General features: G+C 43.7%; 1 protein-coding gene across 2 annotated transcripts in view; it reads left to right on the top strand.

Moving 5' to 3' along the window:
• GRM1 (glutamate metabotropic receptor 1) overlaps positions 1 to 16099 on the top strand; it is a 204995-nt gene that overhangs the window by 125870 nt on the left and 63026 nt on the right. For both annotated transcript variants that reach the window (XM_052784794.1, XM_052784795.1), the window contains exon 4: positions 2925 to 3160. In XM_052784794.1, the coding sequence (XP_052640754.1) occupies positions 2925 to 3160 (236 nt within the window). The remainder of the gene's footprint in view (positions 1 to 2924; positions 3161 to 16099) is intronic.

Here is a 16099-nt window from a genome sequence, read left to right as displayed (position 1 = left end):
CCTTGACTTTACTGAAAGTAGAGCAAAGCTCCTATATGAACTTCAACACATATGAATTTTTTCTCTGATTCCAGTGCCTTTTCTTCACGTTTTGCTGCACACTAAACTTATCAGACAGATTTAACAATTTGAGGAGTTGAAGAGAGAACAAAAAAACATTTGGGGCCAGAAAAAGACAAAGAAACTTTAGGTGTGACAATCTGGGTTCCACTTTAGGGGAACTTTTCCGTCAGCTGCCCTCAGAGAACTTGAAATACACTTTCTCTTGCCTTTGCAGAGTTGCTCTGCTTTGCCTTCAGAGTGAATGTGGCAATTTTCCAAGCTAAACTTACAGGGGAGGGGAAATAAATCACTCTAGTGTTTGGCTGGTAGGAATCCAAGCAGTAGAGGAACTACCTCCTTTCTAGAAAGTCTTGTAAAAAATGGCCAGATTTACTTAATCTTTTCGACTCACTAATGTTTCTGCTTGAGTCTACAGTTTGCAAGCCATAAACATTGTGACAAATAATGAAGTAATCATGCAATTAGGACTCAATTACTTATGCTGTAAGAGTGACCTCTTGCTTGTTTTTCTCCCACATAAGAAGAAATAAATATTGTGTCGTCTTCTCCCCTCTGGTGCTAGTTTACAGCTTGAACCATCTGAAATCCAGAAAGTTTGTTCTCCTGGTTTTACCTCTGTAGGGTTATCTAGACCATGGTCTGTTGTGAGGCAGTCGGGGTGCATGGTATGTTTTCCTAGTTGCCCTCAGCGTACGGACAAGTGAGGAGGGGGGGATGCAGAGGGGATGAGCTGTGGCTTCTTTTGCTCTCCAAAACTCAAGGCAGTCTAGTGGGGCAGGGAGCAGGGATGGACAAATTGTGGCTTTTGAAAGCTGTGTGCTCCTGTGGCAATTCAAGTGCAGCTGTCAGGCCAAGGCTGTGCCACGTGCTTATCATTCGGGCTAGATTGGTACAAGGGCAGGAGCTGGGTAACCCGCATCGCTGGCTGTAGGAAGAAGTGACCCAGCAGATGCTGCTGGGTTCAGCCTGGCAGAGAGAGCAACTTTGGGATACCACATGGTGCCCAGCCCTGTTCCACAGTGGGGACTCTTCAGCCATCACTGTCTCCCTCTCGTGACCTGCTCCCTGTGCCTCCCCCTGCTCTCTGCTCTCGTACCGCACGTGAGGTGCAGCACGCACACACGCGTATCTCATGCTGCTTGGCCGTATGAAGATACGGGTCAGTGGTTTGTGGGCTCAGAAATTTTGGGCAGTTCTACTGCAAGGCATTGGCAAAGGGGGAAACAGAGAAGAAATCCTGGCTTGACGGTGCCATGTAGTGCCATCTTGAAGTATAACTTTTTAAGTCCCCAGGCCCAGGTTGAAAGGAAACTGTTGATCGCTCACTCAGTGGGCTGCCAGATATCCCATGTCTTATATAACTTCCTGTAATGGAGGCTTGGGTTGTGTGTCCCATAGAGAAAATATTCAGTACATAGACTTTTCTGTATTTCCATGGAGACCTGCCATTTTTTTCCGGGTGCCTACAGCACAGATGCAGCAGTTAACATGAATGTCAGCTGAACCATGCAGCTGTTCAGCCTGGTGGCTGGGGACCAAAGACTCACATGTGCCCAATGCATAGTTGCTTTACACCTGTTTGACTAGAACTGTGGCAGAGCTTGCTACTTCATATCTGGTCTATTTTCCATTGTGGAGTCCCAGGCACATCTCTGCCGTCTCACATCTATGCCCTCAGCTGGTATGGTCTGCACCCCAGAGCTCTTCTGAAGGCTGTGTGTAAGAGGCTCCTAACAAGGATTGTCTTTCAGTCTGTCTGGAGCGCAGGATGCAAGCCTCTTTTGTGTGAAACAGACTTCTCTCTTAGTGGTCAATCACATTTTTCCTCTTGAGCTCTTTGCCACTGGAAGTGCTTCATCTGTCTGCTTTTCACAGCAGCAGTGCCGCTGATTTGATTGTGAGTGGATAGAGCTAGATCTGAGGTGCCAGAATAATCTATTTCTCTCATGACATGCCCAGCATATTAAAATTATGCAATGGCTCCGACTTACATTTGCACTTAAATTAGACTGTAATAGCACTGTTCTTAGGGGACCCTAATAAGAACTGGAGAATGACACTAAATCGATGGACTTCTTGTTAAAAGAAATAAACTAAAACTCAGATGCTAAGCCCAATGGACTTTGTTCAAACCTGTTAAAATAAACTTTCCATGAAATAATGTTGTCAAGAAAGGGTTTTATCTTCAGGTTTTTAAAAGTATCTCTTACATGAATAAGCAGAGGAATAAAATAGAAAGCCATCGTTTGCTTAAAAAAAAAAAAAAAAGGAGGAGGAGGGAAAAAAAAAAGCATGTTATCACAAATCCCATGCAGTGCAAGAATAGCATGTGGTTTTCTTTTTAGTTTGGTCAACTTTATTGAGTATTCTTATTCCATTCTCTTCCAACACAATGCATTTCTCACTTTGTTTGATGTGAATTACTCTTCTAGCTGTAAGATCCATGCATGCTGAGATCTCTTCTGCAAAACACCCAGGATCCTGGCTCAGTTTCCTTTGCATCGATATTGATTCTTTCAGTTTCCATCCCTTACAGGACAGCCTAAATAAGGCAGAATCTCTTCAGTCGTAAAGGCATCACACCAGAAGCTATGCCCAAAAACCCTTTCCAGAGGGACAAGGATAAATCCTCATCATTCCAAATGAGTTAATGAGGACTCTGCCTGAAATCAGTCAGACTGCTCATTACAAGTCTCCATCACTGTGCTTTCTTCTTTCCCTCTTTGCCTGAATTTTAGATGTACCTTTAGATTCCCCCTTAATCACTTGCTTCCAAGGGTGTTGGCCTGCCTTTGGCTGGTTGATTTTTCAAAACAAGCTTCCTGTCTTTGTGTAATAAGTGCTTTTCTGCCTCTTTTCAGTGATGGTTGGGCAGACAGAGATGAAGTCATTGAAGGTTATGAGCCTGAAGCAAACGGAGGCATCACTATCAAACTGCAGTCTCCAGAGGTCTTGTCATTTGATGACTACTATCTGAAGCTGCGTCTGGACACCAACACCCGCAACCCCTGGTTTCCTGAGTTCTGGCAGCACAGATTTCAGTGCCGCATCCCGGGGCATCCACTAGAGAATCCCAGCTTCCAGAAGAACTGCACTGGTAACCTGTTAACTATTTTCCTGTTTGAATCTGTGCTCTGGCAAAAATTTGTCTTTGGGGTTTTTGGTCTTTTTTTTTTTTTTTTTTAAATCTATAAATCACTGGTGAAAAGTGCCAACCCCAAATTGTACAGATATAAATCCTAGCTCTGGCAGGAGTATGTCTGGCACTGGTTGCACAGTCTCCTCTCAATTTAGTTCTGTTCTGTTATAGAGTGACTTGTTGCCTTTTCATGTTTTAGGGCTATGCTGAGGTTGACAATTGTGTCCAAATTTGTAATATGGCTTGTGAAAAATAAGTAACCATTACATTTTAACAAAAATAGGAACAAATTTAAACTTCTTTTCTCAAAGTCAGCTTTTCTGATCAGCTGAGTAATCAGGAAATTCACAGAAAATATTATGGCAAAAACCAAATTTTAAAGAAAATTTATGAGTCTTAAAATTGACCGGTCATCTCCTTCACCCTTTCTTTTCTTCACCCATTAAAACTTTAATAATTTGTTTCCTCTATGTAGTACTTGTACAAAAAACATGCTGTCCTACAGATAGAAGTAACTCTCAACTCATAGCAAGAGAAGTGTATCTGTACATAAACAGGTTTTCTCTTCCATGGCAGAATCTGAGAAAATAAACTAAAATGTTTTAGTAAAATTAAATTTATTAGTAAATTGAGTAAGAGGTGATCACTTTTCTGTAAAATACTTGCTGAATAACTTTTGCAAATTTTTTTTTGTAGTTTGTAAATATTTCATTTCTAGTCAAAAAGGTATACTCTGATAGTAAGGAAGTTACTCCATTAGAAACAAAACTAATGAAGCCTGGCTTCCTATGGATTTCTGTCCTGTTCTTTACATCTCTACCTCCTCCAACCTGTAGCAGTAACCTCAGTTGGTCTGCATGTGCTCCCTGAACTGAATTCCCGTAGCGTTTCCAGTTCGTCCCTTCTCCATCAGTAACCCTTCTTAAAAACAGTTTCCACGTTACCTGTTGTTTCCTCCTGCAGTTCTCTTATTAACAGCTGAGACACATCGCCAGATACTGTCACTGACTCACAGCTGGCCTGATGTGCTGACTGGGACAGGTGGCCCATCTGGGTGCTGAGGGGCTAATGACAAGCCAGATGGGCTAAATAAATGTTGAGGTTATACTGACATTTTTTCCTTAAAGGAGTCATTAACTTTGGACTCTACCAAAATGTTGATTTATGGTATCTATATTTAATTGGTTTTGCGAGTGCTTCAGCTCAGACAAAGGAGTTAATATAGGTCAACAAGGGCAGATATTACTAAGGAGAAGTTGAATGATGGATGCACAGTGCAAATGCATAGCTTGCTTTCTTAAGAAAAGAAGCTTAAAATTGCATTGTTTTCTTCATTCCGTTCACATGAATACATTTCTTGCTCATACTCTATAAAAAGGTCTCATTTCTGAGGAATCTCAGCAGCTGTTGTAAACATGGGTAGCTTGTTATCCAGCCTCTGTTTGGTTATGAAACTAAAAACTTTAGTCTGAACCAGCATAGTCATTCTTCATCTGCTGGATCAAAGGCAAATACCAGGTGGCGAGTTCAAAACAGCCAAGATGGGCTACTTCTGCACAGAATGTGTAGATGCGTTTTGAGACAGTGGTTGCTGTAGACTCTAAAATTGTACTTGAGCCAAAAAGCTGTTAAACAAATTAATGGAAGAAAAACAATAAAGGCTGTCTTGTGGGAAAAAAACCAAACCAAACCACCCCAAACTGGCTCAGGACATCCCAGGGTTGAAGCCACTGGACATTGGAGAGGGTGCCGCAGAGGTACTGTTACATGCCTGCCCTGGTGTTCTGTGCTTCTCAAGGTGTCAGGTATCAGAGACAGGAACTACTACATTCTGATAATGCTAGTGAAACACAAAAATATTTCTCTACATTGGTAGACTCTGACACTTAATAGTCACAATTCAGGCACTCAAACATCTTTCCCTCCTGTAAAAAGCTGTAAGGTTTTTTTGCATGAAGCCTCAAAATGTGCGATACTTTTTAAGCTTTGCTGAAAAGCAATCAGCTCTTAAATTCGGTGGTGAACCACTGATAACCCTCAGGCTTATCATACACAACTAAGAAGTTCCCAAATGTCTCAGATCACCAAAGGGAAGTATCACAAGGTATCTATTCCCAATAATGGCATACCTACAGAATCAAGAGACCTACATGTCCCCAGTGAGTCTAGGGGCAATAAAATACTGTATTTATTTTTCTTTAAAACTGTGCAGAGCTGACTGGTGACTATCTGGCACCACCAAGCTTTCTGCACACATATCTTTATCTGACCTTTCTGCAGGGTTAAGAATGTCACTTCAAATACTAGTAGCTTCAAAACTTGCTAGTGGAGCCTTTCTCTCCAAGCAGGTCTAGTCTGACAGTGCCAAGAAACCGCCGCCTTTACTTCTCACAGGTTTGGAGACAGCCCTTTTCACAAACTCTCTGTAAAAAAAGGAGTCTGAATTGCCTCTTCCCTCCTCCACAAAGTATGTCCATGCACCAATTTGAAGGAGAGAATCCATGCTGCTCAATAAATAATAAGCATTAATATTTGAAATCCACTAAAAGTGCCAATAGACGAAGTTCTGACTTCTTTGTGGTGCTACAAATTTAAGTACTGCTGCTACTACTGCATCACCCCAGGAAAATTTTCAGTATTCAATACTTGTATCAAGCGCCTTAACTCCATTATATCTAAGAGCTTTCACTCTTACCTCACAGTATTCCATCTATATTCCTGTAACAAGGTACGTGGGGTCCTGCATTATGGAAAAAACAGAGTCCCCTGTGGTTCCAGGAGTCCATGCACATTATTAGCGTGCATTGTGACTATCTCTGGGTCCTGATCTGTTCTGTGTTCCAGAAGTGCACTGGTAGTCCTTACTGACAACAAAGTACACCCGTACTTTTGCATAGACAGAAATTGATTCAAAGTCAGTAGACTGCTCATGTTCATCTTCCGTGCGTGGAGCATTAACATCTCAGGAAACTAATAAAAAAGAAAGCCCAGGACAAAAATACTTGTGATATTTAGGGGAGCCTAGTGTATTTGTATTTACCCAGCAGTGGGTTGCCTAGGAGCAGCCAGAAACAAAAAAAGAGAAGGCAGTGTTGTTCTCTGACTACCTTACTAAAAAAGATTTGGAATACTTGGACCTATCCATTTTGAAAAGGAATCTAATTACAAAGTTTGTATTTGAAAATCTTCAATTACTGCCTGCCCAGTATAATTTTCTCATATGCAACCTAATCACTTTACTGAGTGATTTATTCAGAATTGCCACTGGAATGTGAAGTTCAATTTTCAGCATTCATGGATAGGCAAGGACTTCTCCTCAAGCAATTACAGCTGCAATTTCTCACACCCTGCTACTGTTGAGTCAGCACTTGCTTAGGATTGCAGGCTCTCTATGAAGCAAGGGAAAACCAGTTCCTAGAAATCCCCCTTCTCTGATGACAGGAATTACTGCTTGAATTCCCTCATTCAGTCCCTGAGAAGACTGATGCTGTCCTTCAGGAATTCTCATGTTACACTGAGCTCTGAATGTATGTGCATATTTTTGGGGAAAAAAGTCTATCTGGTCTAGGCACTACTGGAAGGAAGCAAGTCCAGGTGCGTTCTACTCTGTGAAGTCTGTGGGATGCATAACAATTGTCTGCATTTTCAGAATAGCTTATCTGGAGGTACTAGGGCTATATGGTAGTAGCACAAATTCTTGGGAAGAGAAGACAATCATTGAGAGTTTTCCAGGGACTGCTCTTTTGGATCATCCCTTCTTGCAAAAATTAAACAACTTTTCCCACTTGGGTGGTAGCCAAATGAGTGGGAGCTATTTTTGACTCATTCTTTGCTAATGTAGCCAAATGCCTCTCATAAGGGAATGCCTCTCTCCCTATCCCTCTCTCTCCCCCCTCCCCCTTTCTCTCTCTCTCTGCTATAGGAGATATTCTTCCTCAACACAATAGGATTCAAATCTAGAAGTTTTCTTATATGCAGATATATTGGATCTGGCTGGGATGAAGTTAACTTTTTTCATAGCAGCCCTCGTAGTGCTGTGCTTTGTATTTGTGGCTAGAAAGGTGTTGATAACACACCAGTGTTTTGGCCACTGCTGAGCAGCGCTTGCACAGCACTGAGGCTCTCTCCACAACCACCACCACCCCTGCCCCCCCAAATGCCAGTAGGCTGGGAGTGGGCAAGAAGCTGGGAGGGGACATAGCTGACCCAAACTGACCAAAGTTTCCATACCGTATGATGTCGTGCTCAGTAAGAAAAGCTAAGAGAAAGGAGGAGGAGGGAGGGTGTTTGTTATTAAGGCGTTTGTCTTTCAAAGCAACCACTACATACTGAGGCCCTACTTCCCAGGAAGTGGCTGGACATTGCCTGCTGATGGGGGTAGAGAATAAATCTTTTTGTTCTCCTGTGCTTCCATGCATGGCCTTTGCTTTTCCATATTAGTCTCCCTTTATCTTGACCCATGAGTTTTAATTTTATTTTCCGTCCCCTGTCCTGCTGAGGAGGCGGAGTGAGAGAGCAGCTTGGTGGGCACCTGCCAGCCCGCCAAGGTCAACGCACCACAGTAGAAAAGAGGTATTTGTATATGACCATTCTCCTGTAGTTTCCTTGATATCTAGCAGGCCAAAACCACTTCCAGTACAGAGTTCTTAAACTGTCCGTGCCACTAAGGTACTTCCAATGTTTTCCATGTAGTAGCTACATTCTTTAGGAAACAAAGCGTGTCCTGCAACTCTGCATGGACCCCTGACTCCTCATGAGGTTCAGAACTTCACGCCATTCTTCATGCCCTTCAGATGAAAAGTCAGAACAGAGCAGACCATTTTAACACTAACAGAAAAAAGCTGTTTGTTTCTGAATTTGAGGTACTAAGAGGCTATCTAACTCAGGATGGACCTGACACTAAGTTCCCTTAGCACACAACCTCAGGCATTGCCCCAAGCAACAGTCATAACTTGTCTCAGTTCATCAGACAACTCAGCCTTTTTCACATTTTGGAGATTGTACGAAGATTACACAATGACAGCAAGGTTAGGTGATAGACTGTGTATGTCAGGCAACAGAGTTCAGATACCCTTCCAACAGTTCTGTAGGATGTTTTCTCCTCCCTGATCTGATAGAAATAGCCCAAATGGAAGTGTTGGTTGTTTTTTTTTCCTCACAAAACTACAGTGACAAATATTTCTCTGTTGGACTTGGTGAGCCCACATAGGCCAGAATTAAATGCAAGTCACTCACACAGAAATGGTGAGGAACTCAGTGTAGTGCAAATACTTGTACGGAGGTCTAACTGCTCTTTTACAGAATGCCTTATTCACTTCCTGGCAGATAATACAATGGCTGTAGTTTATGTAAACTGGGTGGGATGACTACTCCCCTAGTACTACCCAAGAGACAGTTATGAAATTGGTTATGGAACTGATGCAAACATCACATTATGCTCACAGCAGTTCATCTGCTGGGACAACAAAATACATTGGCAGGCAATCAGCACAGACATTTTTCAACAGAGTGAAGTGGAACAAAGTGGGCAATTCATGATTCATTCATCGATTCAATTGGTCTTTGAGGAGAAGGATTATTTGTCAGTGAACGTATTTGTGGCAGACAAGAACAAGAAATGTAGATATTTTTTTGTTGTTCCAAAGGAGGTCACAGTCCAAGTTCCCTGTAGGATGCTTACTCATACCATGGTCATGCCATAAGGATTGCTTTATCTGCTAATTCCTGTCTCGGTCCAAGAGAACTACAATCAGTCTGAGTGCAGCCAGAGTCACAGAATCACAGATTCACTCAGTCTGGAAGGCAGCTCAGGAGGACTGTAGTCCAACCCCCTGCTCAAAGCAGGGTAAGCTATGAGTTCAGACCAGGTTGCTCAGGGCTTTATTCACTGGGGCCTTGAAAACCTCCAAGGATGAAGGTCGTACAGTGTCTCTGGGCAACCTGTTCCACTGCTTGAATGTGAAAAAGTTTTGCCTCATATCCAGTCTGAATTTCTTTTGTTTCAAGTTATGCCCATCGTCTCTTATCCTCCCACCATGCTTCACCATGGAGAACCTGCTTGTCTCTTTTTGATAACCACTCCGTAGGTATGAGGGCCTGTTGTAAGGTTCCCCTGCAGCCATCTCTTCTCCAGGCTGAACAAGTCCAAGTCCTTCAGCCTGTCCTCAAGGGGCAAAGACTGCAGCTCCGGATCATCTTGATGGCCCTCTGCTGAATGTGCTCCAGGTTATCAGTGTCTTTCTGTATTGGGGGTTCACAAACTGTATGCAATATTCTAGATGCAGCCTGATGAGTGCAAATTAAAGGGTGGTGGTAGTGGGGAGGTAATCATATGCCACAGTCACCGGCTGTGCTATCAATACAACCCAGGATGCTACTTGCCTTCGTTCCTGCCAAGGATCTGTACGGCCACCATATTCTTGCATCAAATTTGGTCCTGAGAAGTTGTATCTTTTCCCATCTTCTTTCTGCATCAGCAGACTTGCTCAGAAAGAGGATATAAGCTTTTATCACACCTAAGTAGTTCTGGATGTCCACCATAAATCTTCATAGCATGTCAAATCATGGGCAGAACATAATAATGATAGCAGAAAAGAGCTTGTGAGGAAGACTAAATACTGCAGAAAAGGCATTTATGCTTTGGTATGAATAATGCAGAGTCATACTTCTTGAGAAAAAAGCCTGCAGGGAACATAGATTATTTTGTCACTGTAAAGATCTTGAATCATCCACTTTGCTTGTATAGTCATAATCTGAAAGAGAAGTGGAGCATGGTGTAGAGATGTTTTAGATATTGGAGACCCACACAGCAACACATGCAAAGAGCGGTGCAGTGTTACACGAGCATAACAGTTGAAGTACAAGAGTAGTATAGTTATGTCTATGGGACTTTATACCCAAGCTACTAAATCCAATCATTTCAACAAGTGCTTCTGGAGCCAGCTTGACTTGATTGCCTCTAGTTAAGATTTCTCTGAAAAGCATCCCTAAGTGTTTGCCACTATTATCACCCACTCATTAAAAAGTAACTGGTTTTATCTCATCCAGACATAGACAGAGTCCTTATAGTTTTAGTAAGGTTGGGGTTTTTTTTCTCACATAGGATAATACCGTCTTTTTAGAAGATCTACAGAGCCTCTACTCATGCCTGTCATGATGTTTGTTTTCCTGTATTTGTCTGTGAAGTTCTCCTTGATTGCACTTATTGCACCAGATAGGAAGATAGAAGACTGATGGCTGACCTGTTGCCATCCTCAGACAGTTTTGTACTTGGCTAATGCATCTTTCAGACTACATCCAGTCCACCAGTAATGTAGTTCAGAGCTTCTCTTAATCAAGGATTTTTTCTCAAGACCCACCTTAGTTTTGAGGAATTTATATGAGATAACATGGGGCCCTCATTTTCTCCTATCAGTGGACAAAGTACTCCAGGACATGTACTTGTTTTTTTCTACAGTTTGCTGAAAGGGTGAATGTATTTCCAGTGAAAGTTGATCTCAGTGGTTTTCAGAGTGTTTCAGGTTATGTTGCGAGTTGGACAAATTAGATCCAGCAGACATTATTAGGGATCATTCTGCTGTGTCAGAGGTGCTCATAGGTGCTTCTCTGAGAATGTTCCTTTAATCTCAACATCTGCAAAGTTCCCCCATGGACCACCTGTCCCATGAGACTTTGCATCAGCAGAAGCTCCTATAGTAGGAACTACTTTCACTACAATAGGTCAGAAAAGTTAATTATAAGAAAATAGCCTGAGCGCACACTCTGCCAGGTCAGTCACTGCTTATAAATCACCTGTGTGGTATGTAGGAGACACATTCATAAGCTTTTGAAGGAAGAATCAAGTTATTGTACCTTATGTATCCTGTGACTCACCCTCCCTAACCCTGCCATTATATACACAAGGTACCTGCGGTAGGGAAGGAGCCGAGTCCTGTGTCACTCTCTTTGTCTTCAGTATGAGGCAGGATACCCTAGGATTCATCCCACAGTAGTGATCAAAACTGATCTCAATTTCGTGGGCACCTAGAATGAAGCCTATTAGGGACAACTTGTCTGAAAGAACTCTAGTTGCTACACTTTTTAGTCAAGGTTTTTTGCAGCAGATAAGAGAGCTGTAGTCTCATTTTATTTCCCAGGCAAGGTTACAGACAGCTTTTAAGGCTTAAAGAAGAGGAAGATTAATAATGTGCTTGTCTGTGATAAACCACATGAATTATTCAGATAAGACATTATCTATGGCCAGGGGTTTTTTGTTCATTTGCTTCTAGCTTCTTATTTCTGTGTTTGGAAGAAAACAGCTACATTTATCTAATATTTTATATTTCCAAAAATACTTTTAAACCAGGCTGTCAATCAAAATACAATAACAATAAATATTTTTCTTCTTTTGGGATCCATGAAAAGATGAGATCATCATCAAATAAAGGAAAGAAGCAGTATACGTATACCTTTGTAAACAGCATAGAAGACAATTTGCAGAACATATACATCTTACAGCAGGATATGAAAAAAGTTTTCTGAATCTAATATTTACACCTACATTTTTCCACTGTGGGTTTTAACAGTCAAAGTTTCCACTTCTGGGATTAAAACAATCCTTGGGTAGTGTCGTGGTTTAACCCCAGCCAGCAACTAAACACCACACAGCCGCTCACTCACTCCCCCCCACCCAGTGGGATGGGGGAGAAAATCGGGAGAAGAAGCAAAACCCGTGGGTTGAGATAAGAACGGTTTAATAGAACAGAAAAGAAGAAACTAATAATGATAATGATAACACTAATAAAATGACAACAGCAATAATGAAAGGATTGGAATGTACAAATGATACGCAGTGCAATTGCTCACCACCCGCCGACCGACACCCAGCCAGTCCCCCGAGCGGCGAATCCCTGCCCCCCCACTTCCCCGTTTCTGTACTGGATGGGACGTCACATGGTATGGAATACACCGTTGGCCAGTTTGGGTCAGGTGCCCTGGCTGTGTCCTGTGCCAACTTCTTGTGCCCCTCCAGCTTTCTCACTGGCTGGGCATGAGAAGCTGAGAAATCCTTGACATTAGTCTAAACACTACTGAGCAACAACTGAAAACATCAGTGTTATCAACATTCTTCGCTCTGAACTCAAAACATAGCACTGTACCAGCTACTAGGAAGACAGTTAACTCTATCCCAGCTGAAACCAGGACAGTATCCACCCCTTATTCTATACCATTGACGTCATGCACAGTTCCCATACCTTTAGTTACATCCTGATCAATCATCACTTTTCCATCCCTTTAAGACATATGAGCAATGATATATATATATATGTATACACACACAGAGATATCATTCCTTTAGTTCATGGGTCATGTTCATAAAATGTTCATTGAGTTCATTTAGTTTCCGACTCTGGGCTCCATCTGTCATACCAGTCTTTCTGGGCAGGAGGGATGGTGCAAAGTCCTCTCAGTCGGTAGAGCAGAATTGGGCTTCAGTGCAGTGTGACAAGCAGGTGACATTTGGCGCAGCAGGAGGATGGTGTGCACCGTTGGATTATTGCATGCTGGAGTCAGTTCTGGTTCCATCACTACTGCGCTTTGCTCAGTTTTATCACAGTTCTTTTCTTGCTTGATCTAAGTGATTCTTACTATAGTACTATGGATATAGCACATAATTATAGTAAGGATAATATACAGTAGCAGGGTTATATAGCAACTAATATACAGTTTAATTCTGGCTGTTCTCACCTAAAATTAAATCCCCTTGAGGCACACATCGGACTTCCCCATCTTTTCGCATCACCCACCAAGTGCACCCAGGCCCTTGAGCAAAAGCAATCCCACGAATGGGTTTACCTTTGCCTGAGGCAGGAGTAACCCAGACTGTCTTCCCTAACATATTTTTTATGTGCACTACAGGGACTTTATCCCCTTCTACAGTATGTAAAAATTCCGACTGGGCAGGGCCACCCCGATTGGCAGATCCTCTGGTGTTGACTAACCAGGTGGCTTTTGCTAAATGTGTATCCCAATGTTTGAAAGTTCCACCCCCCATTGCTCTCAATGTAGTCTTTAACAGTCCATTGTATCGCTCAATTTTCCCAGAGGCTGGTGCATGATAGGGGATATGATACACCCACTCAATGCCATGCTCTTTGGCCCAGGTGTCTATGAGGTTGTTTCGGAAATGAGTCCCGTTGTCTGACTCAATTCGTTCTGGGGTGCCATGTCGCCACAAGACTTGCTTTTCTAGGCCCAGGATAGTGTTCCGGGCGGTGGCATGGGGCACAGAATATGTTTCCAGCCATCCAGTGGTTGCTTCCACCATCGTGCGCACATAGCGCTTGCCTTGGCGAGTTTGTGGGAGTGTGATATAGTCAATCTGCCAGGCTTCTCCATATTTATATTTCAGCCATCGCCCTCCATACCACAGGGGCTTTAACCGCTTTGCTTGCTTAATTGCAGCACATGTTTCACATTCATGGATAACCTGTGCAATAGTGTCCATGGTCAAGTCCACCCCTCGGTCACGAGCCCATCTATATGTTGCATCTCTTCCCTGATGGCCTGAAGCATCATGGGCCCACCGAGCCATAAATAGCTCACCCTTATGTTGCCAGTCCAGGTCCACCTGAGCCACTTCAATCTTGGCAGCCTGATCCACCTGTTGGTTGTTTTGATGTTCTTCAGTGGCCCGACTCTTGGGTATGTGAGCATCTACGTGACGTACTTTTACAACCAGATTCTCTAGCCGGGATGCAATATCTTGCCACAGTGCGGCAGCCCAGATGGGTTTACCTCTGCGCTGCCAGTTGCTCTGCTTCCATTGCTGTAGCCAGCCCCACAGGGCATTTGCCACCATCCATGAGTCAGTATAGAGATAGAGCACTGGCCACTTTTCTCTTTCAGCAATATCTAATGCTAGCTGGATGGCTTTCACCTCTGCAAACTGACTCGATTCACCTTCTCCTTCAGCAGTTTCTGCAACTTGTCGTGTAGGACTCCATACGGCAGCTTTCCACCTCCGATGCTTTCCCACGATGCGACAGGATCCGTCAGTGAACAGGGCATATTGCCTCTCATTTTCTGGCAGTTTATTATACAGCGGGGCCTCTTCAGCACGTGCCACCTCCTCCTCTGGCGACATTCCAAAATCTTTGCCTTCTGGCCAGTCCGTGATCACTTCCAAAATTCCTGGGCGACTGGGGTTTCCTATGCGAGCCCGTTGTGTGATCAGTGCAATCCACTTACTCCACGTGGCATCAGTCGCGTGATGTGTAGAGGAGACCCTCCCTTTGAACATCCAGCCCAGCACTGGCAGTCGGGGTGCTAAGAGGAGCTGTGTTTCAGTACCAACAACTTCTGAGGCAGCTTGAACTCCTTCATATGCTGCCAATATCTCCTTTTCAGTTGGAGTATAGCGAGCCTCGGATCCTCTGTATCCCCGACTCCAAAACCCCAGGGGTCGGCCTCGGGTCTCCCCAGGTGCTTTCTGCCAGAGGCTCCAGGTAGGGCCATTCTCCCCAGCTGCAGTATAGAGCACATTTTTAACATCTTGTCCTGTCCGGACTGGTCCAAGGGCTACTGCGTGAACAATCTCCCGTTTAATTTGTTCAAAGGCTTGTTGTTGCTCAGGGCCCCATTGAAAATCATTCTTCTTTCGGGTCACTTGATAGAGAGGGCTTACAATCAGACTGTAATTTGGAATATGCATTCTCCAAAACCCCATGACACCTAAGAAGGCCTGTGTTTCCTTTTTATTAGTTGGTGGAGACATAGCTGCTATTTTGTTAATCACATCCATTGGGATCTGACGACGCCCATCTTGCCATTTTATTCCTAAAAACTGGATCTCCCGTGCAGGTCCCTTGACCTTACCTTCTTTTATGGCAAAACCGGCTTTCAGAAGGATTTGGATTATTTTCTTCCCTTTCTCAAAGACTTCTTCTGCCGTGTTGCCCCATACGATGATGTCATCAATGTATTGCAGGTGTTCCGGAGCTTCACCTTTTTCCAGTGCAGTCTGGATTAGTCCATGGCAAATGGTGGGGCTGTGTTTCCACCCCTGGGGCAGTCGATTCCAAGTGTACTGGACACCCCTCCAAGTAAAGGCAAATTGTGGACGACACTCTGCTGCCAGAGGGATTGAGAAAAACGCATTAGCAATGTCAATTGTAGCATACGACTTGGCTGCCTTTGACTCTAGTTCGTATTGAAGTTCTAGCATATCTGGAACGGCAGCACTCAGCGGTGGCGTAACTTCATTCAGGCCGCGATAGTCAACTGTTAGTCTCCACTCCCCATTAGACTTTCGCACGGGCCATATGGGACTATTAAAAGGTGAGCGAGTTTTGCTGATCACTCCTTGGCTCTCCAGTTGGCGAATCAACTTGTGGATGGGAATCAGAGAGTCTCGGTTGGTGCGATATTGCCGCCGGTGCACCGTCGTGGTAGCAATTGGTACTTGTTGTTCTTCAACCCTCAGCAACCCCACAATCGAAGGGTCTTGAGAGAGACCAGGCAGGGTAGACAGCTGTTCCGTGCCCTCCGTCTCCAAGGCAGCTATACCAAAAGCCCATCGATACCCCTTTGGGTCCTTAAAATACCCTCTCCTGAGATAGTCTATGCCAAGGATGCACGGAGCCTCTGGACCAGTCACAATGGGGTGTTTCTGCCATTCATTCCCAGTTAGGCTTACTTCAGCTTCCAATACAGTTAACTCTTGGGATCCCCCTGTCACACCAGAAATAGAAATGGGTTCTGCCCCTTCATAACTTGATGGCATTAAAGTACACTGTGCGCCGGTGTCTACTAGAGCCTTATACTCCTGTGGGTCTAACGTGCCAGGCCATCGAATCCACACAGTCCAATAGACCCGGTTATCCCTTTCCTCCACCTGGCTGGAGGCAGGGCCCCTCT

This window comes from Harpia harpyja, chromosome 4, assembly GCF_026419915.1.
Source record: "Harpia harpyja isolate bHarHar1 chromosome 4, bHarHar1 primary haplotype, whole genome shotgun sequence".
In the NCBI taxonomy this organism is placed as follows: domain Eukaryota; kingdom Metazoa; phylum Chordata; class Aves; order Accipitriformes; family Accipitridae; genus Harpia; species Harpia harpyja.
This window is presented reverse-complemented; position numbering and strand designations above follow the sequence as displayed.